General features: G+C 31.9%; 1 protein-coding gene across 2 annotated transcripts in view; it reads right to left on the bottom strand.

Annotated features, from left to right (window-relative positions):
* Window positions 1-26657, bottom strand: part of LOC111426539 (multiple edematous wings) — a 68896-nt gene that overhangs the window by 3231 nt on the left and 39008 nt on the right. Inside the window, exons 3-7 of one of the 2 annotated variants that reach the window (XM_023061102.2) lie at window positions 25553-25576; window positions 18507-18771; window positions 10291-11235; window positions 9980-10238; window positions 8696-9934 (exon numbers count right to left, since the gene is read on the bottom strand). In XM_023061102.2, coding sequence (XP_022916870.1) covers window positions 8696-9934; window positions 9980-10238; window positions 10291-11235; window positions 18507-18771; window positions 25553-25576 — 2732 coding nt within the window. The remainder of the gene's footprint in view (window positions 1-8695; window positions 9935-9979; window positions 10239-10290; window positions 11236-18506; window positions 18772-25552; window positions 25577-26657) is intronic. The other variant, XM_023061103.2, reaches the window with a different exon arrangement.

The following is a 26657-nucleotide window of genomic DNA, read 5'->3' on the forward strand; positions in this document are numbered from 1 at the left end:
TTAAGCAAAATAAGATACTGCTTGTTTGGGTTGGTACAAAAATATTCATTGTATAGTAGATTACTTCCAATCTTAACGAGACAAGGTTTATTATACTAAGAGTACCATAAAACAGTTTAAATAATGATTCTGTGTTGCTGTTTTCGGAATTAAGCAAAATATTTGAAGCAACTGATAAAGTTACGCAAGTCATTTCCACAAATTGATAGAATTAAGCAAAATATTTCCAAAACTTGACAGGATTAAACAAAATACTTCCATAAGCTGATACAATTCAGCAAAATAGTTTTAATGCCTTACAAGGTTTGGAAAAATACTTTCTGAAGATGGAAGAATTAAGCAAAATAAGATACTGCTTGTTTGGGTTGGTACAAAAATATTCATTGTATAGTAGATTACTTCCAATCTTAACGAGACAAGGTTTATTATACTAAGAGTACTATAAAAGAGTTTAAATAATGATTCTGTGTTGCTGTTTGCGGAATTAAGCAAAATATTTGAAGCAACTGATAAAGTTACGCAAGTCATTTCCACAAATTGATAGAATTAAGCAAAATATTTCCAAAACTTGACAGGATTAAACAAAATACTTCCATAAGCTGATACAATTCAGCAAAATAGTTTTAATGCCTTACAAGGTTTGGAAAAATACTTTCTAAAGCTGGAAGAATTAAGCAAAATAAGATACTGCTTGTTTGGATTGGTACAAAAATATTCATGGTATAGTAGATTACTTCCAATCTTAACGAGACAAGGTTTATTATACTAACAGTACAATAAAAGAGTTTAAATAATGATTCTGTGTTGCTGTTTGCGGAATTAAGCAATATATTTGAAGCAGCTGATAAAGTTACGCAATTCATTTCCACAAATTGATAGAATTAAGCAAAATATTTCCAAAACTTGACAGGATTAAACAAAATACTTCCATAAGCTGATACAATTCAGCAAAATAGTTTTAATGCCTTACAAGGTTTGGAAAAATACTTTCTAAAGCTGGAAGAATTAAGCAAAATAAGATACTGCTTGTTTGGGTTGGTACAAAAATATTCATTGTATAGTAGATTACTTCCAATCTTAACGAGACAAGGTTTATTATACTAAGAGTACCATAAAAGAGTTTAAACAATGATTTTGTCTTGCTGTTTGCGGAATTAAGCAAAATATTTTCAGAAACACTCAAAGTTAACCAAAGTACTTCCAAAATCTCTCAGAATCAAGCAAAATATTTCCAGAAGCTGACAGAATTACGAAAATAATTTCCAGAAATGGATATAGTAAAGCAATTATTTGTTAACCTGATAGAATATTTAAAGCAGCTGATAAAATTACGCAATTTATTTCCAGAAATTGATAGAATTAAGCAAAATATTTCCAAAGCTAACAGAATTAATCTAAATACTTTCATAAGTTGACACAATCAGTTAATTCAATTAATCTTAGCTAATTAGATGGCTGGGACACATAAGAAGAATGGAAGACGATAGAAGTGTAAAAATCCTTACTGAATGGAAACCAATAGTGAAAAGATCTAGAGGAAGACCTCGTAAAAGATGGTTGAAGGACGACTTGAGGGCGATGGGAGTGAGTGACTAGATGTTGAGTGAGTAGAATTGTTGAGGATGCCAAAACCCACCAAGAATTGTAGAGCCTAAGGAGAAAGAAAAACAGCCTTTCAACACTTATTCAGTCCATCATTTACGCCTTTAATCAACTGAGTCGTGATACACTGAATAAGCTTTTCCTATCACATCAGCAATGTTTGATAGAAACCATGATTTATCTTCATGGCGGGAGCAATTATAAATTGTCCCATTTAGGCAAAGACAAACTGGTTCAATTAGGACTGTTATTATTTTGCCTTAAATGTGATAGGAACCTCGTCGAAGTGTTTCCATACATATCAGCGACCCTGTATAAGCATATCTTGTTTTATTAATCTTAAGTCATAATTCTGTAAGAAATGTTTTATTAAACTTTTTTATTTTATGTAGTTTACTGCCAGTACTTTCAAATTGTAGGTACTTAATAGTTGTACTTTCAGTATTTAGCTTAAAATGTACTGGATATTTGTTACTTGTTTGACATAAGAAGTACTTGAAGAACTATTTGTTTGCTCCAAGTAGTTTATCTACTTCCAGTACTTCTAATAGTAAGTAAAATAATAATTTTTTAAAGTTGTCTTCAAAATCCTAGATAATGATATGCTTGAAAAATCGGTTGAAATCTGCTGGAAATACTAAAAAATGCCCACATAAATCTTTGGGAATAACTAAAAATCGTGGATTAGAAATCCTTCCAACTTTTCTAAAAAATCATTCAAAAACCAAAGAGAAAGTAAAGAGCGATGGATATCTTTGAAAATGTGTCTAAATTCCTTAAAATTTTAAGAAATATCTAGTTGTATATAAAAATTTTTGGAAATCGTTTCAAAAACTCTAGATATGGTTGGAAATTCCTATAAAATCTTCTAAAATCTTGAAATGCTGTAGATATCTCTGCAAAATCCTAGATAACCTTAGGTATTCTGAGAAATTTTTATGGTATACTTGAAAATTCGTTGAAATCTCCTGGAAATACTAAGAAATGCATACATAAGTGTCTGGGAAGAATTAAAAGCCCTGGACATTCGTAATAATCATTGGATATCCTTGGAAATCCTTCTTTCTTCACTCAGAAAACCTAAGATATCCGTAAAAATCGATGGATAGCTTTGAAAATGTGTCTAAATCCCTTAAACTTTTTAGAAATACTTAGTTGTATATAAAAATTTTTGGAAATCGTTTCAAAATACCTAGATATATTTGGAAATTCCTATAAAATCTTCTAAAAACTTGAAATTCTGTATAAATCTCTGCAAAATCCTAGATAACCTTAGGTATTCTGAGAAATTTTTATGGTATACTTGAAAATTAGTTGAAATCTCCTGGAAATACTAAGAAATGCATACATAAGTGTCTGGGAAGAATTACAAGTCCTGGACATTCGTAATAATCATTGAATATTCTTGGAAATCCTTCTTTCTTCACTCAGAAAACCTAAGATATCCGTAAAAATCGATGGATAGCTTTGAAAATGTGTCTAAATTCCTTAAAATTTTTAGAAATACTTAGTTGTATATACAAATTTTTGGAAATCGTTTCAAAATCCTTAGATATGTTTGGAAATTCCTATAAAATCTTCTAAAAACTTAAAATTCTGTAGAAATCTCTGCAAAATCCTAGATAACCTTAGGTATTCTGAGAAATTTTTATGGTATACTTGAAAATTAGTTGAAATCTCCTGGAAATACTAAGAAATGCATACATAAGTGTCTGGGAAGAATTAAAAGTCCTGGACATTCGTAATAATCATTGGATATCCTTGGAAATCCTTCTAATTTTTCTAAAAAATCATTTAAAAACCTTGGATGTACTCATAAAACCTAAGATATCCGTAAAAATCGATGGATAGCTTTGAAAATGTGTCTAAATCCCTTAAACTTTTTAGAAATACTTAGTTGTATATAAAAATTTTTGGAAATCGTTTCAAAATACCTAGATATATTTGGAAATTCCTATAAAATCTTCTAAAAACTTAAAATTCTGTAGAAATCTCAGCAAAATCCTAGATAACCTTAGATATTCTGAGAAATTTTTATGGTATACTTGAAAATTAGTTGAAATCTCCTGGAAATACTAAGAAATGCATACATAAGTGTCTGGGAAGAATTACAAGTCCTGGACATTCGTAATAATCATTGAATATTCTTGGAAATCCTTCTTTCTTCACTCAGAAAACCTAAGATATCCGTAAAAATCGATGGATAGCTTTGAAAATGTGTCTAAATCCCTTAAACTTTTTAGAAATACTTAGTTGTATATAAAAATTTTTGGAAATCGTTTCAAAATACCTAGATATATTTGGAAATTCCTATAAAATCTTCTAAAAACTTGAAATTCTGTATAAATCTCTGCAAAATCCTAGATAACCTTAGGTATTCTGAGAAATTTTTATGGTATACTTGAAAATTAGTTGAAATCTCCTGGAAATACTAAGAAATGCATACATAAGTGTCTGGGAAGAATTACAAGTCCTGGACATTCGTAATAATCATTGAATATTCTTGGAAATCCTTCTTTCTTCACTCAGAAAACCTAAGATATCCGTAAAAATCGATGGATAGCTTTGAAAATGTGTCTAAATTCCTTAAAATTTTTAGAAATACTTAGTTGTATATACAAATTTTTGGAAATCGTTTCAAAATCCTTAGATATGTTTGGAAATTCCTATAAAATCTTCTAAAAACTTAAAATTCTGTAGAAATCTCTGCAAAATCCTAGATAACCTTAGGTATTCTGAGAAATTTTTATGGTATACTTGAAAATTAGTTGAAATCTCCTGGAAATACTAAGAAATGCATACATAAGTGTCTGGGAAGAATTAAAAGTCCTGGACATTCGTAATAATCATTGGATATCCTTGGAAATCCTTCTAATTTTTCTAAAAAATCATTTAAAAACCTTGGATGTACTCATAAAACCTAAGATATCCGTAAAAATCGATGGATAGCTTTGAAAATGTGTCTAAATCCCTTAAACTTTTTAGAAATACTTAGTTGTATATAAAAATTTTTGGAAATCGTTTCAAAATACCTAGATATATTTGGAAATTCCTATAAAATCTTCTAAAAACTTAAAATTCTGTAGAAATCTCAGCAAAATCCTAGATAACCTTAGATATTCTGAGAAATTTTTATGGTATACTTGAAAATTAGTTGAAATCTCCTGGAAATACTAAGAAATGCATACATAAGTGTCTGGGAAGAATTAAAAGTCCTGGATATTTGTAATAATCATTGGATATCCTTGGAAATCCTTTTAATTTTTCTAAAAAATCATTTCAAAACCTTGGATACACTCATAAAACCTAAGATATCCGTAAAAATCGATGGATAGCTTTGAAAATGTGTCTAAATTCCTTAAAATTTTTAGAAATACTTAGTTGTATATAAAATTTTTTTGAAATCGTTTAAAATCGCTAGATATGTTTGGAAATTCCTATAAAATCTTCTAAAAACTTGAAATTCTGTAGAAATCTCTGCAAAATCCTAGATAACCTTAGGTATTCTGAGAAATTTTTATGGTATACTTAAAAATTCCTTGAAATCTTCTAAAAATACTAAGAAATGCATACATAAGTATCTGGGAAGGATTAAAAGTCCTGGACATTCGTAATAATCATTGAATATCCTTGGAAATCCTTTTAATTTTTCTAAAAAATCATTTCAAAACCTTGGATACACTCATAAAACCTAAGATATCCATAAAAATCGATGGATAGCTTTGAAAATGTGTCTAAATCCCTTAAACTTTTTAGAAATACTTAGTTGTATATAAAAATTTTTGGAAATCGTTTCAAAATCCTTAGATATATTTGGAAATTCCTATAAAATCTTCTAAAAACTTAAAATTCTGTAGAAATCTCTGCAAAATCCTAGATAACCTTAGGTATTCTGAGAAATTTTTATGGTATACTTGAAAATTCGTTGAAATCTCTTAGAAATACTAAGAAATGCATACATAAGTGTCTGGGAAGATTAAAAGTTCTGGACATTCGTAATAATCATTGAATATTCTTGGAAATCCTTCTTTCTTCACTCAGAAAACCTAAGATATCCGTAAAAATCGATAGATAGCTTTGAAAATGTGTCTAAATTCCTTAAAATTTTTAGAAATACCTAGTTGTATATAAAAATTTTTGGAAATCGTTTCAAAATCTCTAGATATATTTGGAAATTGCTATAAAATCTTCTAAAAACTTGAAATTTTGTAGAAATCTCTGCACAATCCTAGATAACCTTAGGTATTCTGTGAAATTTTTATGGTATACTTGAAAATTCGTTGAAATCTCCTGGAAATACTAAGAAATGCATACATAAGTATCTGGGAAGGATTAAAAGTCCTGAACATTCGTAATAATCGTTGAATATCTTTGGAAATCCTTCTTTCTTCACTCAGAAAACCTAAGATATCCGTAAAAATCGATGGATAGCTTTGAAAATGTGTCTAAATCCCTTAAAATTTTTAGAAATACTTAGCTGTATATACAAATTTTTGGAAATCGTTTCAAAATCTCTAGATATGTTTGGAAATTCCTATAAAATCTTCTAAAAACTTGAAATTTTGTAGAAATCTCTGCAAAATCCTAGAAAACCTTAGGTATTCTGAGAAATTTTTATGGTATACTTGAAAATTCGTTGAAATCTCCTGGAAGTACTAAGAAATGCATACATAAGTGTCTGGGAAGAATTACAAGTCCTGGACATTCGTAATAATCATTGAATATTCTTGGAAATCCTTCTTTCTTCACTCAGAAAACCTAAGATATCCGTAAAAATCGATGGATAGCTTTGAAAATGTGTCTAAATTCCTTAAAATTTTTAGAAATACTTAGTTGTATATACAAATTTTTGGAAATCGTTTCAAAATCCTTAGATATGTTTGGAAATTCCTATAAAATCTTCTAAAAACTTAAAATTCTGTAGAAATCTCTGCAAAATCCTAGATAACCTTAGGTATTCTGAGAAATTTTTATGGTATACTTGAAAATTCGTTAAAATCTACCGGAAATACTAAGAAACGCATACATAAGTGTCTGGGAAGAATTAAAAGTCCTGGATATTTGTAATAATCATTGGATATCCTTGGAAATCCTTTTAATTTTTCTAAAAAATCATTTCAAAACCTTGGATACACTCATAAAACCTAAGATATCCGTAAAAATCGATGGATAGCTTTGAAAATGTGTCTAAATTCCTTAAAATTTTTAGAAATGCCTAGTTGTATATAAAAATTTTTGGAAATCGTTTCAAAATCGCTAGATATGTTTAGAAATTCCTATAAAATCTTCTAAAAACTTGAAATTCTGAAGAAATCTCTGCAAGATCTTAGATAACCTTAGGTACTCTGAGAATATTTTATGGTATACTTGAAAATCCCTTGAAATGTTTTGGAAATACTAAGAAATGCATACATAAGTGTCTGGGAAGAATTAAAAGTCCTGGACATTCGTAATAATCGTTGAATATCTTTGGAAATCCTTCTTTCTTCACTCAGAAAACCTAAGATATGCGTAAAAATCGATGGATAGCTTTGAAAATGTGTCTAAATTCCTTAAAATTTTTAGAAATACCTAGTTGTATATAAAAATTTTCGGAAATCGTTTCAAAATCTCTAGATATGTTTGGAAATTCCTATAAAATCTTCTAAAAACTTGAAATTCTGTAGAAATCTCTGTAAAATCCTAGATAATCTTAGGTATTCTGAAAAATTTGTATGGTACACTTGAAAATTCGTTGAAATCTCCTGGAAATACTAAAAAATGCATACATAAGTGTCTGGGAAGAATTAAAACTCCTGGACATTCGTAATAATCATTGAATATCCTTGGAAATCCTTCTTTCTTCACTCAGAAAACCTAAGATATCCGTAAAAATCGATGGATAGCTTTAAAATGTGTCTAAATCCCTTAAACTTTTTAGAAATACTTAGTTGTATATAAAAACTTTTGGAAATCGTTTCAAAATCCCTAATTAGGAAATCCTTCTAATTTTTCTAAAAAATCATTCAAAAACCTTGGATACATTCAAAAATCCTAAGAAATTCGTAAAAATCTGTGGATATTCCTTGAAATCTCTAGAAATTTTGGTTTTCTTTGAAAATTTTAGCAAATTGCTACGAAATCCTTGGATGTATTTGGAAATTTTCATGAAACTTTTTAGAAAACCTGAATATCTATAGAAATCTATGGAAACTTGTTGGATTCCTCAAAAATCTTGGGAAATTTGGATGGTATCTTTGAAAATCTTATGGGAATACTTGGAAATGCTTATATGAATCTTACGAATCGTTAAAATCCTAAATATTATTAATGGATATCCTTTTTTTTTGATATTCTTGGAAATTCGTACAATTTCTGTAAAAATCCTTTAAAAGTTTTCAATTCACTCAGAAATTACAGGATGTCTTTGAACATTTTAGGAAATTGTTGCAAAATCTTATAATAATCGAAATATGTGTAGACATTTTTGGAAAATGATAAGTTTTAATAACACTGTTCTACCGCGTGTGATCACTCAGTACAGGACAATAGGGCCGTTAACGTCAATCGATTAGAAAGACCGTCTTTCAAAAAATCGATAATGTAAATTAAATTAGACGGATTAGTAACGTTTTCACGTTCGAAAATTGTTTAATTTTTGCAATAATTAATGTAAAAGTTTAAAATTCCCCACCCCTGATTCATTGTGACGTTTTAAGTAAGAAGAAAGAAATCACAGACGTGATTTCTCTCCCGTTTTCTTCTAGGGCATAAGATTCGTAGCATTGTCTCTCTCTAGGAATTTTATTGATTTTTATACGCTCCAATCATACGCTCAAATCTGAGTGACGCGCTACTGAATTCGCGGCCTGTAATTTCAAACTTTATTATTTTTTTTTGGAAAAACTAAGCCTCAGAATCAAAAATTAAAAAATATGGGGTCAATCAATTTTAAAAAACTTTCGAATAAGCCAATAAAAAAAAAATAGTTAACGGCCCTATTATTTAAAAATACAATATTTTTTACTGGGTTACTTTAACAGCTCTGATTCATAGATTCATTAAAACTTGTATTTATATCAAATCAGACACTTATCATGGAAGTATACATTACCTTTGCAAAATCATCATCCACATTTTGCATAATAGTCGAATCTTTTAAAAAGATTTGCGCCATCGAAATGATTTTGACCCATTCAACATTAGCGTAATCCTCCATTAAAGTCGAATTCCACAATCTTGATTCAACGGTAATCGTGGCATCCTGGTCTTTCCCTAATTGATGTAAATTACAAATTAGGGTGATACATTTAGCGGTTCCGTCGCAATCCAAAGTAACCCTTTTCTTTTGATCGCCCAAATCTTCCTGCACCTTTCGAAATTCCGCGTCTCTTCTTCTCCGTCTCGTTTTATCTTGCGGTTGTAAAAACACACTTTGCGTTTCAAATTCTTTCGGTATTTCCCTTGGAAGCATTAAATTTTCGGGCGGCGATTCGGTACTTCCCGCGCGTTTCGTTAAATTTAAAACGTTTACGGCGTTTAAAGCTTCGGTGTAGCAAAAATCTTTATCGTTTCCTTCGACTTTTGGAAGCGATTCTAAGTAGAGGAGCCATTTTCCGTGGGGGCGGTTATTTTCGATTTCTAACGGCCATTTGATTAAGACTTGAAGGTTTTCTACGTGCCATGGGCCGTGATTTACCACTTGGTATTTATGCCAAACTTTTTTGCCGATATCATCGAAGTGTTTCATTGCGGTTTCGCCTCGGATTTCGCCGCCGAAAAGGATGTGCGAACTCGCTAGTCCTTTTATTTTTACTTCGGCCACTTTTTGGATTAACGCGATTAACGTTGCGTTCGTCTTTTTGGATAATTCGGTTGATGTTGAATTAACGAAGGTGTAGAATGTTAGTTCTTTTTCGGCGTTAACCGCGTTGTTGCTTTCAAAGCGGAAGTTTAAGCTGATCGATTCTTTATTTGGGACGGGGTTCCCCAAGCTGCACGTTACCATCGTTGAATTTTTTGTTGTGCACTTTATTTCGTCCGATTTTCCTAGCGCTATGTAATTTAACGAGTTTGGGTGGATTATAAAAAGCTCCGTTTCGTAGGCTGATTCCCCGTTGTTCGTTACGTTCACTTGTAAAATGATTTCGTCGGTTTTTCCCAAGGTTAAATCATAACGGCCTTCGTTATCGACGTTTAAATCTGGCAAAACAGCACTCAAAACCAATCGACTTTGACACACATCGTCGGATCCGCAATCTTTTTGGAATGTAGCTTCGAATTCTTTAACTGAAGTTTGATTTAGAATCGGGGAATCCGGGGGGCTATCATCTAAAGTGTAATTAACTAAAAACTAAACGAAAAATTAATTAATCGACTTTAATTAATCACAACTTACTCTAATAGGTGAGAGGATATCTCTCGTTTCTTGCAAATAAACGGTTTCATTTTGGCAATATCGATACCGCCCCTTCTCAAGAATATGATGTCGCTCCACGTAGTTGTGAAAAGTGTGTTTGTGTTGCTTTTTGAACCAAACCCTCGAAAATTTCTTTTTATTATCGAAAGTTTCCGCGTTTAATTGCGCCAACACCGAAACGTTCTGCAAATTACTCTTCATATCATCAACTATGTTGAAACATAACTCGAAATGGAAACTAAAATTCAAATCATAAACTTAACCCAAAAACAAAATTAAAAAATCCTCACCAAGTGTGATTAGACCTCGGTTCTAATCGACAACCCCGAATCTTCGGGTTAATATTTTTCAACTCATTATAATGATCAATAACATCAATTTTAAAGTCAATAATCGGTCTTGTACGATATAAAATAACAACATCAGAGGCGTAAGCTCCAGTTAATAAATCGGGGTATCCATTATTATCCATATCTAACCCCCCACTTAAAGAATATCCAATCGTGGTGATTCCATCTTTTTCAGGATGAATTTTTTGCGACAATTTCAACCCATCTCTCGATCCTAAGTAAATATAAATAGCACCACCACCTTCGTAAGGGGCCCCAATCGCTATATCTCTATAACCATCTTTATTAATATCCCCTAAAGCTGCCATTGAGAACCCGAATCTTGATTCGGACGGTCCATAAATGGTTTGGTTTGAACATTTCTGTTCTCTCTCGCATCCGGTTAAATTGGAATAAACGTAAACGGCCCCGCCGTGATTTTTTGAAAAATAAAACGGCGCCGAAACTATTAAATCATCAAAACCGTTATTATCGAGGTCTGTGCTTAAAATGGTGTAACCGAAATTTGAGCCGAATTGATCGCCGTCTATAATTAAACTTATATCCATCGGTTTGTCTCTTTGCAATGGTTTATCGAAGAAATAAACTTGACCGTGATCTTGCGATCTGGGAGCACCAGCTGCGTAAGATTTTTTTTTATTACTTAAGAAATAACCACCGGTTACACTCATTCCGAGATAACTGTACTTTCCGATTGGTTTATCGTTATCGTCCAGAGGACCTAAATATACGCTTTGATCTTTATGAAGGAAATCTCCGACTATACTTTGCACGAAAATCGTTCCTCGCCATGTATAAGGACCAGGTGAACCAATAACTGCTGTTCCATCATCTAAAACTGCTATACTTGTTCCAGCTTGGCAAGCACCAAATTGTTCATGCTCACTATAATTATAAAAAAAAATTTTAATATTTCAAAAATTACAGACTAAACTATAATTAGAAGGAGAAAAATGATAATGAATACAAGAAATAGAAAAAAAACTGCAGAAAGAGTCTAAATAGACCCCTACTGGAAAGAGATTGAAGAAACTGGGCAAAGATTATTGAGAATGAAAAGAGAGTGGAACGAAGATTGACTTAGGTTAGGTAGAAATTAATGGGAATGAAGAAAGACTGGAAGGCGCAGACACAAGACTGGGCAAAAATTATGATGATTAAAAATACACTGGTAATGAAAGGAAAGAATTGAGAAGAGATGAAAGAAGCAAAAAAGAGACTGCAAAAACAAGTAAAATGCCAGGTAATGAAGATGACGACTGTGCAAAGACTTGATATTGAAGAAAAAGATTGAATACAGGCAGAAAAGAGAAGAACTGAACAGGAAGGAGGGAGATTTGAGAAAGGTGAAAGACCGGAAATAGCCTGGTAATAAAAGAATAGAAAAGAAGGAAACGATTAGTACTAAAATTATAAACTAAAATTCAGTACTTTATAGACTTGTGCAGAAAGGAGGAAAACTGGTAATAATAAAGGTTGAATAGAGACTGAGATTTAAAGAAAGAGAATATATAAACTAGAAGGCGTTAAATGAGATTGAGCATTGGATATCGACACAGTAAGAAGACTGGCAGAGACTAGAAACAGAAGAAAAAGAGAATAATAAGAATCTAGACAATAAGAAGACTGGTCACCTAAGAAATAATGAATAAAGATGGAAAACAGAGAAAGAACGCAAGCTAGTGAGGAAAGAAACACGAAAAGAGACTGATAATAGTAGAAATAAAGAGAAGAGAGTCTGATGAGAGAAAAAATAGAGTTGGCAGAAATTAATGACGAAAAAAGACTAAAAAGAAGCAAATGTGAGAAAAAGCGGACTGAATAGAAATTATTGAGACCGAAAAGAGTAGTAATAGAACAAGACAAAGATGACGACTGTAAAGAGACTGGAAAAAATGAAGTTTATTGATGAGACTGGTAATAAAGAAGCGAAACTAAACGGAGACTGGAAATAGAAAAAAGTCAATGCAGAAAGGAGGATGTATGGAAAGAGTCTACTAATGAAAAAAATATGGCTAATTAAAGACTTTAAAGAGAAAAGAAATTCGGAAACGAGATAAAAAAACAGGCTGTAAAGGCAAGAAAGAAATTAACTAAACCTACTAGAAAGAGATGGAACAAACAGGGCAGAGATTAGATTCCTTCCGAAAGTCTGGTGGGGTCTTACAGGCCCAGAGGTATGTTAAATGTGTTGCATCGTGAAAACCAATCGCATGGCACAAGCTGGCATCCATGCTAGCTGCATCTAATGAGTCATTCTACCTGCAGTCCAGTGTAGTTTATGCCTCCCTGTACTAAAAGTGCTTCAAATCATAACCTAATTGATCATCGGGCTTCTCACACCCCATCAGACTTAATACGTTAGAAGTGAGTTGACGGTATGTTATTTTTTTTAGTTGTTATAAAACAAATTTTACGACAAAATAGTGTGATTTAATTAAACTTATTTACATATTTTATTATAAGAATTGCATCGTTATCAAAATGGGAGATTTTGAACGGGAGCAAGCTAGACTTCTTGCCTTGTGGGAAGATGTGCAGTCTGAAATTGGTGATTACGATGAAATTTCAAGTGATGAAGGTGAAATAGACAACTTGAATGAAAGTGATCATAACAGCGATACTGAACAAGACATCAGCGACGATGAAAAAGACATAGATGATAATGATAATAACCAGATCAGCGCAGGTTTATTTTATTTGGGGAAGGACGGTACAACAAAATGGTTCAAACATCCACCTTGGCCAAATGTCAGAACAAGATCAGAAAATATTGTCACGCAATTACCCGTCGTTAGAAGAGGATATAGAGATGGTAAAACGGCGTTAGAATGCTGGAAATATTTCTTCACTGATGAAATGTTAGAAGTAATTTTGAATAACACAAACGAAAGAATTTTGATGAGGTCGTCTACTTATGGACAAAAAGATCAATATAAAGTAAAACAAACAGACAAGACGGAATTGCTAGCTTTATTTGGTCTTCTCTATTTAGGAGGCTACTACAAATCTGGACGTCAAAATGTAAATGATTTATGGGCAACTGACGATACAGGAGTTCTGATATTTAGAAAAACTATGACCCTACAACGTTTCAATTTTCTTTTATGTTGCTTGCGCTTCGACAGTTTGGAAACTCGTATTGAGAGAGTGGCACTCGATAAACTTGCACCGATTAGGACAATTTTTGATGCATTTGTTCTGAATTGCAAACAGATTTATTCACCTAGCATGTACCTTACCGTCGATGAACAATTGATAGCTTTTCGGGGAAACTGTCCATTCCGTCAGTTTATCCCCAGCAAACCCAAAAAAATACGGCATAAAAATTTTTGCTCTAACTGATGCAAGGTGTTTCTATACTGTAAATTTAGAGGTTTATGTGGGTTTGCAACCTGAAGGATCTTTTAGAAAAAGCAACAAACCAGAAGATATTGTGCTTCGATTGATAAAACCAGTAACAAGAACTGGGAGAAATATTACATTTGATAACTGGTTTACCAGTTACAGCCTGATTCAACGATTACTAACAGAACATCGTTTAACAGCTGTTGGCACTGTTAGAAAAATAAAAAAGAATTGCCAAAACCTTTGGTATCCACACAAGGAAGACCATTGCCATCAAGTATGTTTGGATTTCAAAAACAAATCACTATGGTATCGTACATGGGAAAAAAGAATAAGAACGTTTTAATGTGGTCTTCGCTCCATCATGACGATAAAATTGATGAATCAACTCGACATCAAGAGAAGCCTGATATTGTAACATTTTACAACTTGACTAAAGGAGGTGTTGACACACTGGATAAGCTTTCAGCTTCCTATGACGTTTCAAGAAATTCACGGCGATGGCCACTAACAACATTTTATTCGATTCTCAATACTGCTGGGGTAAATAGTGAAATTGTCTACAGAAATAATACAAATGATTATACCACCACCAGGCGACACTTTTTGAAAAACTTGGGCAAGGAACTAATTGCAGAACACCAGGCACGTCGTCTCAAAAATAATAAGCTTCCCAAAGATCTTCGCTCCCAGCAATCTGGAAATTCAGGAACTAATCAAAATGAAACACCAAAAAGAAGACGATGTGAATTTTGTTCACGCAATTCAGATAGAAAATCACAATATTTTTGCAAAACCTGTAAAAAAACCATTTGCTTGTCACACGCAAATTTTCTTTGCAATGAATGTATTAATAATAATTATGATGATTACGAAGAAGTGTAAGTGGTTCTAACGTTTATTTTGATAATTTTTGATTAGTTTAGAAAGAAAAGTATCAAATATAAGTGTGTAGCTATTTTTGACTGTTAACTGTTAAGAATAAAATAATAATAAATGTATTCTATAAATTTAAGATATTTTATTTCAAGTTTATTGATTATACTGTGTGCATTTCCAACCTAGGCTCTATAAAACTATTGGGGTCTGACATACCCCAACAGACTGAACTTGTCCGTTTGACTGACCAGACTTCCGGAAGGTTAAGAATGAAAAGAGAATGGAACGAAAAGGCTTAGGTTAGGTAGAAATTAATGAGAATGAAGAGAGACTGGAAGGTAAAAATTATTGTGACTAAAAATACACTGGTAATGAATGGAAAGAATTGGGGAGAGAGGCAGGAACGAGACTGCAAAAACAAAAAAAACGTCAGATAAAGATGATATGGAAGAAAAAAATTGAATACAGGCAGAAAAGAGAAGAACTGAACAGAAAGGAAGAAGATTTGGAAGAGACTTACAATAAAAGAAAAATACTGAGCAGAGACTGAGAAGAGGATAAAAAAGTCTGTGAAGAAAGGGGACAGACCGGAAATAGGCTGGTAATAAAAGAATGGAAAAGAAGGGATTAGTAATAGATATAAAGGTACTGAGCAAAAACGAAGGAAATGATTAGTACTGTAATTATAAACTAAATTAATTAAAATTCAGTACTTTAGAAAAAAAGATTAAAAAAAGAAAAAGAGTGTAAAAGCAAGAAGAGACTTTCCGTAGAAGTAGAAGGCTGTATAGAAACTTGAAATAAAAGAAAGAGACTGAAGAAACTGGAAAAAGAAGAAAAAACTGGGCTGTAACGAGGGAAATTAACAAGATACTGACAATGAAATGATTGAATAGAGACTGAAGAGAGCAATTAAGGACTTGTCAAACGAAATTAACTAGAAAGAAGCTGTAAACATTGCTATTTTACATAAAATCACCATATCAATATTAATAATCATGCCATCATATAGACCGTACTGTATACAACTCAGTTGGTTACATCAGTCTATCAAGAGCAACTCTTGTGAAATTTTGTAGAAGGCATAAACAAAATATTCTTTTCCTCGATACTTTTGAATACTCTACCCAACTAGTTCTGCCAACTTTACAGTGATGTAAGCATGCTGATGGTGAAACACTTCTGCTCAAGAGTCCTCGCCCACGGGACCAAGATAACAATACTCAAGTCGGTAGTGAGGTTAGCCCTCATATATAGATATGATCCTCATATATCTTTGAATGTAAAGTTCTGTGATTGAACAGGACCAGTGGCGCAGGAGATATAATTTTGAGTTATGTTTGGGATGATTCATAGGCAGTGTTGTTAAATACCCGGGTATTTATTTTCAAGGGAAAATTCCCTGGATATATACCCTGGGGTATTTACCCAAGATGGGTATTTAGAGGTATTTATAAAATTTGATTTAAATTGAGTTGATGGCAGCTTTGCAAGTACTTCAAGAATACAGAGTCCATTACCGATACACCAAACTTATTTATAACATTTACAAGAATGCTACAATGAGCGTGGGGTAAGACAAGGCGATATAATGTTGAACCCAAATTGTTTATCACAGTCCTGGAGAGTGCATTTAAATAACTGAATTGGACTCAAAAAGGTATAAAAATTGATGGCAATACCTAAGTAATTTGCGCTACGCGGACGATATGGTCCTTATTTCGATATCCTTGGAGAGATGACTAAATATCAACAAAATTTAGGACAAATCTTGTTCCAAGTTGTAACATCAATATTGGTGATGATGAATATTCCATCTAGAATACTTTCGATGGTATGTTATTAATCTCTGATGCCTTTCCATATTTTCCCGCAGAGATTGCGTTTTGAACCTCACTGATTGATATAGGTGTCATGACACTATCCTTTCTATGGTGTGACGGACTGGTGTCTGTTTCCAAATCAGTTTCTCTATGGTTAATAGGTTTTGGAAATAATTTTTCCAAATTTCATTCATTTCACTATCACATATTATTTTTCCTGTTCCATCTCAACATAGAGCTGTGTGCGATTTGTGCCTTTATCTTAACTGTCTAACAAATTTATACACATTCCTGGTGTTATTAGCTTTAAACTGTACATTTATTTCGGGAAAGTTTATATTTTCAATACCGACCATTCTCGTTTACGTAATACTCTTCGAAAATATTTAACGATTTCTTTAATGCTTGAAAAACAACTTTGAATGTCCTGAATTGAGTATAAGTCTAATATTAATGACTAAATTCAGTTTTTATGCTTCATTAATTCTTGTTGTTTGATTCTTTTCTAGTCATATTGCACTTCCATCAAATCCAAGATTCCAAGATCCATGAGATTGTTGATTTCCAATTTTAAATTAAGTAGTTCGTTTAAGATCTTATTATTCTTCTTCTTTTATTCAGGTTGTAACCTGTTTACGCATCTCTTTCTAGCTAATCTTTGGTCTTTTTTGTCTTAATCAGCCAGGTTTCTTCCATTCTTTGGAAGTATTCATAAAATTTTTTTATTTCTCCCCTAGCAAATCTCATGACATATCCGAATCCACAAAATTCTCTTACAATTTTGTTCCTAACTCTATCTTTTCTTGTCTTTTCCACTATTGTTCTTAAAGTACTCATCTCAGTTGGTTCGCATCGCAGCCATATATCTTGGCCATGAGGTTCGTGTATCGAGAGATAATAATCAAAGGCAGCCTACAGGAAACTTAGAGACATTTTTATGGGCGATATTCCTGTATATTTGAAAAGAAAGGCTGTCAATCAATGCGTGGTTCCTCCTTTGGTTATGATATACGGTTCCGAAACTTTAACATTAACGGTGGCCATTACCAGGAGGCTCAACGTAACGCAAAGAAAGATGGAGAGGTCGATACTGGGTGTAACCCTGAGGGACCACATACGAAATGAAGACCTACGAAGAAGAACTGGCGTAAATGACGCGGTCAACATTGTGGCAAAGCTCAAGTGGACCTGAGCGGATCATCGTCGCAAGAATGAAGAATGAGCAGTGGTTACCTGATTATAATACGTCTTCGATCGTTGACAATTCTTCGTCTTCAACGCCCATTTCATCATGTTCCTCTACATTTTTGTCCGAATCTGTTATATTTTTACTTTAATATGTACTGTTTGGGTATTTACCCTAGGCTGGGGTAAATACCCAGATAAATACCCATTTTTTAAATACCTACCCGCCGGGTATTTACCCAGCGCCCATCACTGTTCATAGGTCATCAAGAAAGTCCGACAGGTAAACCATAGGGAAGATAAAATCCTCCATAGTGTCGGGGAAGACCCTGAAGGTGTCTAGATGGCGGGGAGTTGCTAAACTTTTAGAATGGATTCCACAATACATTGTTGATCCGATAATGATGATGATGTTGAGTCAGCTTCTCAAGTCTCTTCAAAACTAACGATTTTAGAAGATACCTATCCTACATATCTCGGAAAGTATTAGAAATTAGCTATCAAATTTTACAGTACTTTTATCTCAGTCTCACTTTCTTATCTTTGTTCATCGGTAAACCTATGCTACAGTTTTTTTGGCTTAAATTCTCTTTGTTTCTTTATTTATAGCTTTTTTTGTAACACATTGATTTTAATTTTCTCGGACCTCTAATCTTGTTGATAACCTATCTTGCTTATTTAATCCAAATATTTAGGTAGATTAAATATATGCATAAACACGGATAACTTTTTTTTTGATTATCCGAATTTGCTTTATTCAACACTTGAACAATTTTATGAATCAGGATAGCATACAGGAGGAAAATTGATAGAATATAGATAGAACTTACTACATGATTGCTATGGAAGCTCTATTTGTGAAATATGCCATGTGATTAGTAGCAAGAATTTTGATATTGATGAGTTTAAAAGTGTACTTACTTATTCATCGGACGTCCTTTACACGGCTCATAAGGTTCATTAAAATCCAAACTGTTGTGAAGGCTATAACATAATCCGGTGGCTCTTAATAAAACATCTTTGTTGCCCATCGCGTATCGATGGGCGCACACCATGACTACACCTCCAGGACCTTGCGATTTCACATCCACTCCCAACCACTGGCCGTCCTTCAATTCTTCTTTCGGATTTGGAGGACATAGATCATCACATTGGTCGTTTTCTTCCTCATCGTATTCGTCTTCAGCTAAATTATATATCATTTTTTAGTTACAATACAACATTTTTCAGTTTAATTTTTTAATATTTAATCCAATCCTTATTAACTTTCAAATATTGAGCAAAAAAGATTCATGATTAAATTTGACAAGGAAAGATTTGGATTAAATTTTTTTTTTAATGTTAGTTTAAAAATAAGTACAAAATAATTGATGATTATGTTAAAAAATAAACCACAAAAATGGTGTTATTTGATGTTTTATGGTGTGTAATTATTATATACAAAAGCTATAATATAAACAAAAAATTAATTATTTTGTACTTGGGATTATTATTAATAAGGTGTATTTTTTGGGTGCAAAAAAGATCTAATCAAAAATTCGAAACTTTGGCAAAAAATCGAAAAAGAAATCAAACAAGCGCATCTCTATGTACAGGTGTCCTGCTAAAACGTGCCTAAATTCGGATAAATCTCGATAAATGCAATAAAAACCCAAAAAAATCATAAAAAATTTCGCAAATAAAACCTAAAAATCAAACCTAAGAATAAATAAAGTGGTCTCAAAAAAATTAATTAATAAATGATTTAATTAATTAGTGATGTTAATCGAAAAAAAAAAATAATTAAAGCTACAACACTACTATAAGTAATTCAAAAAAATTAAATTGATTAAAAAAGATAAAAGCATTTGTTGATGTCCCGGTTTTCAATTGAAATCCATTAACTTCTCGCTTTAATAATCGAGTTAATCAATCAAAATCTGATTCCACAACGATTTGATTTGAGCGTTATGAACATCTGCGCGACATACAAGAAATGCTTTATTATGAAATTTTTATTTCTTCGTACACGAAATGAAACAGAAAACCGCCTGGTTATTATTGCATTAACGCTTTCAACTGTACATATATTACAAGGCCGATAAAAGAGTTAAAATGAAAGCTTTTAGAACGATTAGATTGTTAATGATTAGATAAAGAAAGCAATTTCAGAATAAACAAGCGTATACAAGAGGCTATTTAAAAGAATTATTGTTGATTGAATATGTTGAAATGAATTCTAAATAGATTTATTTAGAATTTTTAAGTGGGATTGTAAAAACACCAACAGATGTCCACATCTGCAACTTAACACCAAAAATAACTTTTTTAGTACAGTAAAAATTTGATATAATGTCTCTAGTATTTAAAATAAAATAAAGTATTTTTTATATAAATACATTACTTAGAAACCGAGGCAGCCAAGCTGCCGAGGCAATAGTTCTAGGTTTTCAATAATAACATATTATTGATAAGCCGAGGCAGCTGTGCTGCTGAGGCAGTGGCTCTAGTATTTAAAATAATGTAAAGTTTTTTGTAGTACTTAGAAAAATATACAACAATCTAGCGCTGCATAACAATTAAAACTTGAACTGAGGATGCACGGCTAAACCCGAAACTTTCTAGTTCTAGGTCTAGTGTTAGTTCTAGTTTTAGTTCAATAAAAATATGGAACATAGTGATATCTAGTACTAACTAGCGCTACCTAACACTGTCATTAGAACTAACACTAGACCTAGAACTAGAACCATTCGGACCATTCAACGATTAAATTTAATGATTAAAAAGCAATTTTTACTAATTTTGAATGTCATGGAGTAGCTATGAACAAGCTCTCAATCGTTTGGACAAGCTTTTAACCATTTAGACAACTTTTTCAATCATTATAAATTAATTGTCAATCATTTTGACAAACGTGGAATAGGAATTAACCAATTCTTAATCATTTAGACAAGTCCTCAATGATTACTAACAAATTCTCAATTATTTTGAACGACAAGGAATAAGTACGAACCAGTTGTGAACCATTTAGACAATGATTACGAACTAGTTAATCATATTGGATATCATAGATTAGTTATCAATAAGTTCTTAACTATTTAGACAAATTTTCAACCCAACCCAACCAATTTTTAATCATTTTGAACGATATGATAGTTTTGAACCATGTAAACAAGTTCTCAATGACCGCAAACCAGTTTTCAATCATTTTGAACAATATAGAATAGCTATGGATAATAGCTATAACCAGTTTTCAATGATTAAAAAGCAATTTTTACTAATTTTGAATGTCATGGAGTAGCTATGAGCAAGCTCTCAATCGTTTGGACAAGCTTTTAACCATTTAGACAACTTTTTCAATCATTATAAATTAATTATTAATCATTTTGACAAACGTGGAATAGGAATTAACCAATTCTTAATCATTTAGACAAGTCCTCAATGATTACTAACAAATTCTTAATTATTTTGAACGACAAGGAGTAAGTACGAACCAGTTGTGAACCATGTAGACAATGATTACGAACTAGTTAATCATATTGGATATCATGGACTAGTTATCAATAAGTTCTTAACTATTTAGACAAATTTTCAACCCAACCCAACCAATTTTTAATCATTTTGAACGATATGATAGTTCTGAACCATGTAAACAAGTTCTCAGTGACCGCAAACCAGTTTTCAATCATTTTGAACAATATAGAATAGCTATGGATAATAGCTATAACCAGTTTTCAATGATTAAAAAGCAATTTTTACTAATTTTGAATGTCATGGAGTAGCTATAAACAAGCTCTCAATCGTTTGGACAAGCTTTTAACCATTTAGACAACTTTTTCAATCATTATAAATTAATTATTAATCATTTTGACAAACGTGGAATAGGAATTAACCAATTCTTAATAATTTAGACAAGTCCTTAATGATTACCAACCAGTTCTCAATTATTTTGAACGACAAGGAATAAGTACGAACCAGTTGAGAATCATTTAGACAATGATTCCGAATTAGTTAATCATATTGGATATCATGGACTAGTTATCAATAACTTCTTAACTATTTAGACAAATTTTCAACCCAACCTAACCAATTTTTAATCATTTTGAACGATATGAAATAAGTACGAACTAGTTCTGAACGACATAAACAAGTTCTCAATGACCGCATAACAATTTTCAATCATTTTGAACAATATGGAATAGCTACAATGATTACAAAACATTTCTTACTAATTTTTAATGTCATAGAATGACTATGAACAAGCTCACAATCGTTTGGACAAGATTTTAACCATTTAGACAAAATTTTTAATCATTATAAACTACTCATCAATCATTTTGATACACGTGGAATAGGGATTAACTAGATCTTAACAGTTTAGACAAGTTTTCAATGATCGCGAACCAGATTACAATCATTTTGAACAATGTGGAGTAGCTGTGAACGGATTTTTATAACGTTTAGACAAGTTTTCAATTATTTAGAATAACATGGTATAGTTATGAACAACGATTCATTTATTTAGACAAGTTTTTAACTATTTAGACAAGTTTTTAATCTCTAATATAAACACCTGCATCTAAAATAATGACATCATTTTCTTTGCTTTGCTAGTATCGTTGCTCTTATTGTTTATCGCAGCTCCAACATAAACGTACCCTTAGATGCCGAAGCAGCTATGCAGTAGTTCAAGGTTGTCCCAAACCAACCCTTGGGTTGGGTTGAAAATTTGTCTAAATAGTTAAGAACTTATTGATAACTAATCTATGATATCCAATATGATTAACTAGTTCGTAATCATTGTCTAAATGGCTCACAACTGGTTTGTACCTGCTTCTTGTCGTTCAAAATAATTAAGAACTGGTTGGTAATCATTGAGAACTTGTCTAAATGATTAAGAATTGGTTAATTCCTATTCCACGTTTGTCAAAATGATTGACAATTAATTTATAATGATTGAAAAAGTTGTCTAAATGGTTAAAAGCTTGTCCAAACGATTGAGAGCTTGTTCATAGCTACTTCATGACATTCAAAATTAGTAGAAATTGCTTTTTAATCATTGAAAACTGGTTATAGCTATTATCCATAGCTATTCTATATTGTTCAAAATGATTGAAAACTGGTTTGCGGTCATTGAGAACTTGTTTACATGGTTCAGAACTATCATATTGTTCAAAATGATTAAAAATTGGTTGGGTTGAGTTGAAAATTTGTCTAAATAGTTAAGAACTTGATGATAACTAATCCATGATATCCAATATGATTAACTAGTTCGTAATCATTGTCTAAATGGTTCACAACTGGTTCGTACTTATTCCTTGTCGTTCAAAATAATTGAGAATTTGTTAGTAATCATTGAGGACTTGTCTAAATGATTAAGAATTGGTTAATTCCTATTCCACGTTTGTCAAAATGATTGACAATTAATTTATAATGATTGAAAAAGTTGTCTAAATGGATAAAAACTTGTCCAAACGATTGAGAGCTTGTTCATAGTTACTCCATGACATTCAAAATTAGTAAAAATTGCTTTTTAATCATTGAAAACTGATTATAGCTATTATCCATAGCTATTCTATATTGATCAAAATGACTGAAAACTGGTTTGCGGTCATTGAGAACTTGTTTACATGGTTCAGAACTATCATATCGTTCAAAATGATTAAAAATTGTTTGGGTTGAGCTAAAAATTTGTCTAAATAGTTAAAAACTTATTGATAACTAATCCATGATATCCAATATGATTAACTAGTTCGTAATCATTGTCTAAATGGTTCACAACTGGTTCGTACTTATTCCTTGTCGTTCAAAATAATTAAGAATCTGTTAGTAATCATTGAGGACTTGTCTAAATGATTAAGAATTGGTTAATTCCTATTCCACGTTTGTCAAAATGATTGACAATTAATTTATAATGATTGAAAAAGTTGTCTAAATGGTTAAAAGCTTGTCCAAACGATTGAGAGCTTGTTCATAGCTACTTCATGACATTCAAAATTAGTAAAAATTGCTTTTTAATCATTGAAAACTGGTTATAGCTATTATCCATAGCTATTCCATATTGTTCAAAATGATTGAAAATTGTTATGCGGTCATTGAGAACTTGTTTATGTCGTTCAGAACTAGTTCGTACTTATTTCATATCGTTCAAAATGATTAAAAATTGGTTAGGTTGGGTTGAAAATTTGTCTAAATAGTTAAGAACTTATTGATAACTAGTCCATGATATTCAATATGATTAACTAATTCGGAATCATTGTCTAAATGATTCTCAACTGGTTCGTACTTATTCCTTGTCGTTCAAAATAATTGAGAATTTGTTAGTAATCATTGAGGACTTGTCTAAATGATTAAGAATGGGTTAATTCCTATTCCACGTTTGTCAAAATGATTGACAATTAATTTATAATGATTGAAAAAGTTGTCTAAATGGTTAAAAGCTTGTCCAAACGATTGAGAGCTTGTTCATAGTTACTCCATGACATTCAAAATTAGTAAAAATTGCTTTTTAATCATTAAAAACTGGTTATAGCTATTATCCATAGCTATTCTATACTGTTGAAAATGATTGAAAACTGGTTTGCGGTCATTAAGAACTTGTTTACATGGTACAGAACTATCATATCGTTCAAAATGATTACAAATTGGTTGGGTTGAGTTTAAAATTTGTCTAAATAGTTAAGAACTTATTGATAACTAATCTATGATATCCAATATGATTAACTAGTTCGTAATCATTGTCTAAATGGTTCACAACTGGTTCGTACTTATTCCTTGTCGTTCAAAATAATTGAGAATTTGTTAGTAATCATTGAGGACTTGTCTAAATGATTAAGAATTGGTTAATTCCTATTCCACGTTTGTCAAAATGATTGACAATTAATTGAAAAAGTTGTCTAAATGGTTAAAAGCTTGTCCAAACGATTGAGAACTTGTTCATAGCTACTCCATGACATTCAAAATTAGTACAACTGTTTTTTAATCATTGAAAACTGGTTTAAATGTCTACTAAAATCTACTAGAGCCACTGCCTCGGCTTCTAAGTAATGCATTTGTATGACAGAAAACTTTACTTTATTTTAAATATTAGAGCCACTGCCTCGACAGCTCAGCTGTCTCGGTTTCTTAATAAGGTATTTGTTAGATCTAGTTTTAGTTTTAGAACTAGAAAGTTTCGGGTTTAGCTGTACATCTTCAGACATAAAAATTGTTTGGGAGTTGAGGTCCTGTACCTTTTTGGTTATTTGATCAAAAAATAATAAAATTTTAGTAACTAAATAATTTTGGAGATAAAACAGCAACCTTTTCTTCATTTTCTAGGTCGACTCACTTCCCGTAAGTAAACAAATCGTATATTTTGGTACGGCGCCGTGAAAACATCGTGTCGTCGACGGTTTTATGAGGATCTAAGAATTTTTATCGACAACAACGCGACTTAAAAAGAGAAACATTTGATAAGTGTTTTTTTGAATAATATATTTATAGGTTGACTTTAAGAAATTTAGTGGGAATCGAGCTGATTTATATCGATAATAATAACTGTATAAAAATCCCGGTGTTAAATCGGGTGATTTGTATGCAAAGTTGAGTCGACTGAAAATGGTCCGACCGAGAAACTGGTCACCGGTTCCGTATTATTCCTTGTAAAATGAACGGGTCGTTGAATCGTTTATGGTCCTTATCGGCTAGTTATTAGAGCAGTATACAATCGCGTTACTAAAACTAAATAAAAACGCGTTTAACTAAAAACAAAGAAAAAAATTAGTACAAAAGGAATCTAATTTCATTGAATGCAAAAGCAAAATACCATGCAAAAACCATGCCAATAAACAAATTTTTATTTCCTTTGAAAACTAACTCAGCAATTAATATCATACAGTTGTTAGTGGCGAGTTGTTTAAAAGAGGCGAAACAACATGCGCAAAAAATAGAATAAAAAAAAAATGTTATGGAACCGCTGGCTCGCACGTGGGGACCACCACACTTACACGTTTTGTACCTTCCGCCGGCCACTGGTTGTATTCGTTGCCCGAATCACACCGACACAAAAACAAAAACAGAAAAAAGAAAAACTGTATTACTCATCGGTTTGGGCCCAACATCAAAAAAATCTTAAATTAATTGAAAAAAAAAAAAACATTCTCGCCAACACGTAAAAAAACGCGAGTGTAATTCAGAATCTACCTGTATGTATAGACTTTAACTATATAAATGGAAATAAACACGCCAAACTACACGTGGCTAAAACTATTTTTGATTTAGGAGAGGGTTTAAAGTCTCCTTAAATTTTTTTTAACTACATCTAGAAATTCTATGATCTATTTTTACACTGTAATGTTTCTAAAACTATCTAAAAGCTAGAGGTAGAAAAAGAAAAGTTTTTGTACAAGAAAAAAGGATTTTGTTTTGGTTGTGCAATTATGATACGGTTTCTTATTTGTGTTATAAAGATAATTACTACAGTGTGTTAATTAATTATCGTACCCAACGTCATCATTGCAATTATGCAACCAAGGTAGCTCTTCGGACGAAGAAGAATCCACAGCCAACAATGAACTGGATGAGATTACCGAGATGTCATTATTGGCCAGGAACACAGTGGCACAAGAATTCTATATTTCAGAAACTAAGAGATGATACTACACTACCTTTGTCGGATAAACTATAATCTTTCCGAGACTGTCACAACCCGCCATATTTGGTCAGAATCACAATCCAACGATGAATTGACATTGTTCTCCGTTTTGGACTTAAAATCGAGTTACTGGCAGATACTGGATAGAGCTTTATATCAATGCCAATAAAAATAAACCATCCACGTTTCAAAATTTGACAACAAGAGGAGATTGAGTATGATCGAGTATTTTTAAACAACGCCTTCCACTTTACTTTCATGATTGGCATAGAAAGAGTACATATACTGTTGGTTTATATACATCCTTTCAGTAAGATAGAAGAAACAATATTTAACATGGCTGCCCGGTATGACAATTGTCTAATAATTGCTGACTTTAACCCCAACCCAGCCAAAAAAAGACACATCAACCAATTTGTGACTATGTCAAATAATCCCAACTCCAAGCCTGACTTAAT

This window comes from Onthophagus taurus, chromosome 5 (assembly GCF_036711975.1).
Source record: "Onthophagus taurus isolate NC chromosome 5, IU_Otau_3.0, whole genome shotgun sequence".
Taxonomy (NCBI): Eukaryota; Metazoa; Arthropoda; class Insecta; order Coleoptera; family Scarabaeidae; genus Onthophagus; species Onthophagus taurus.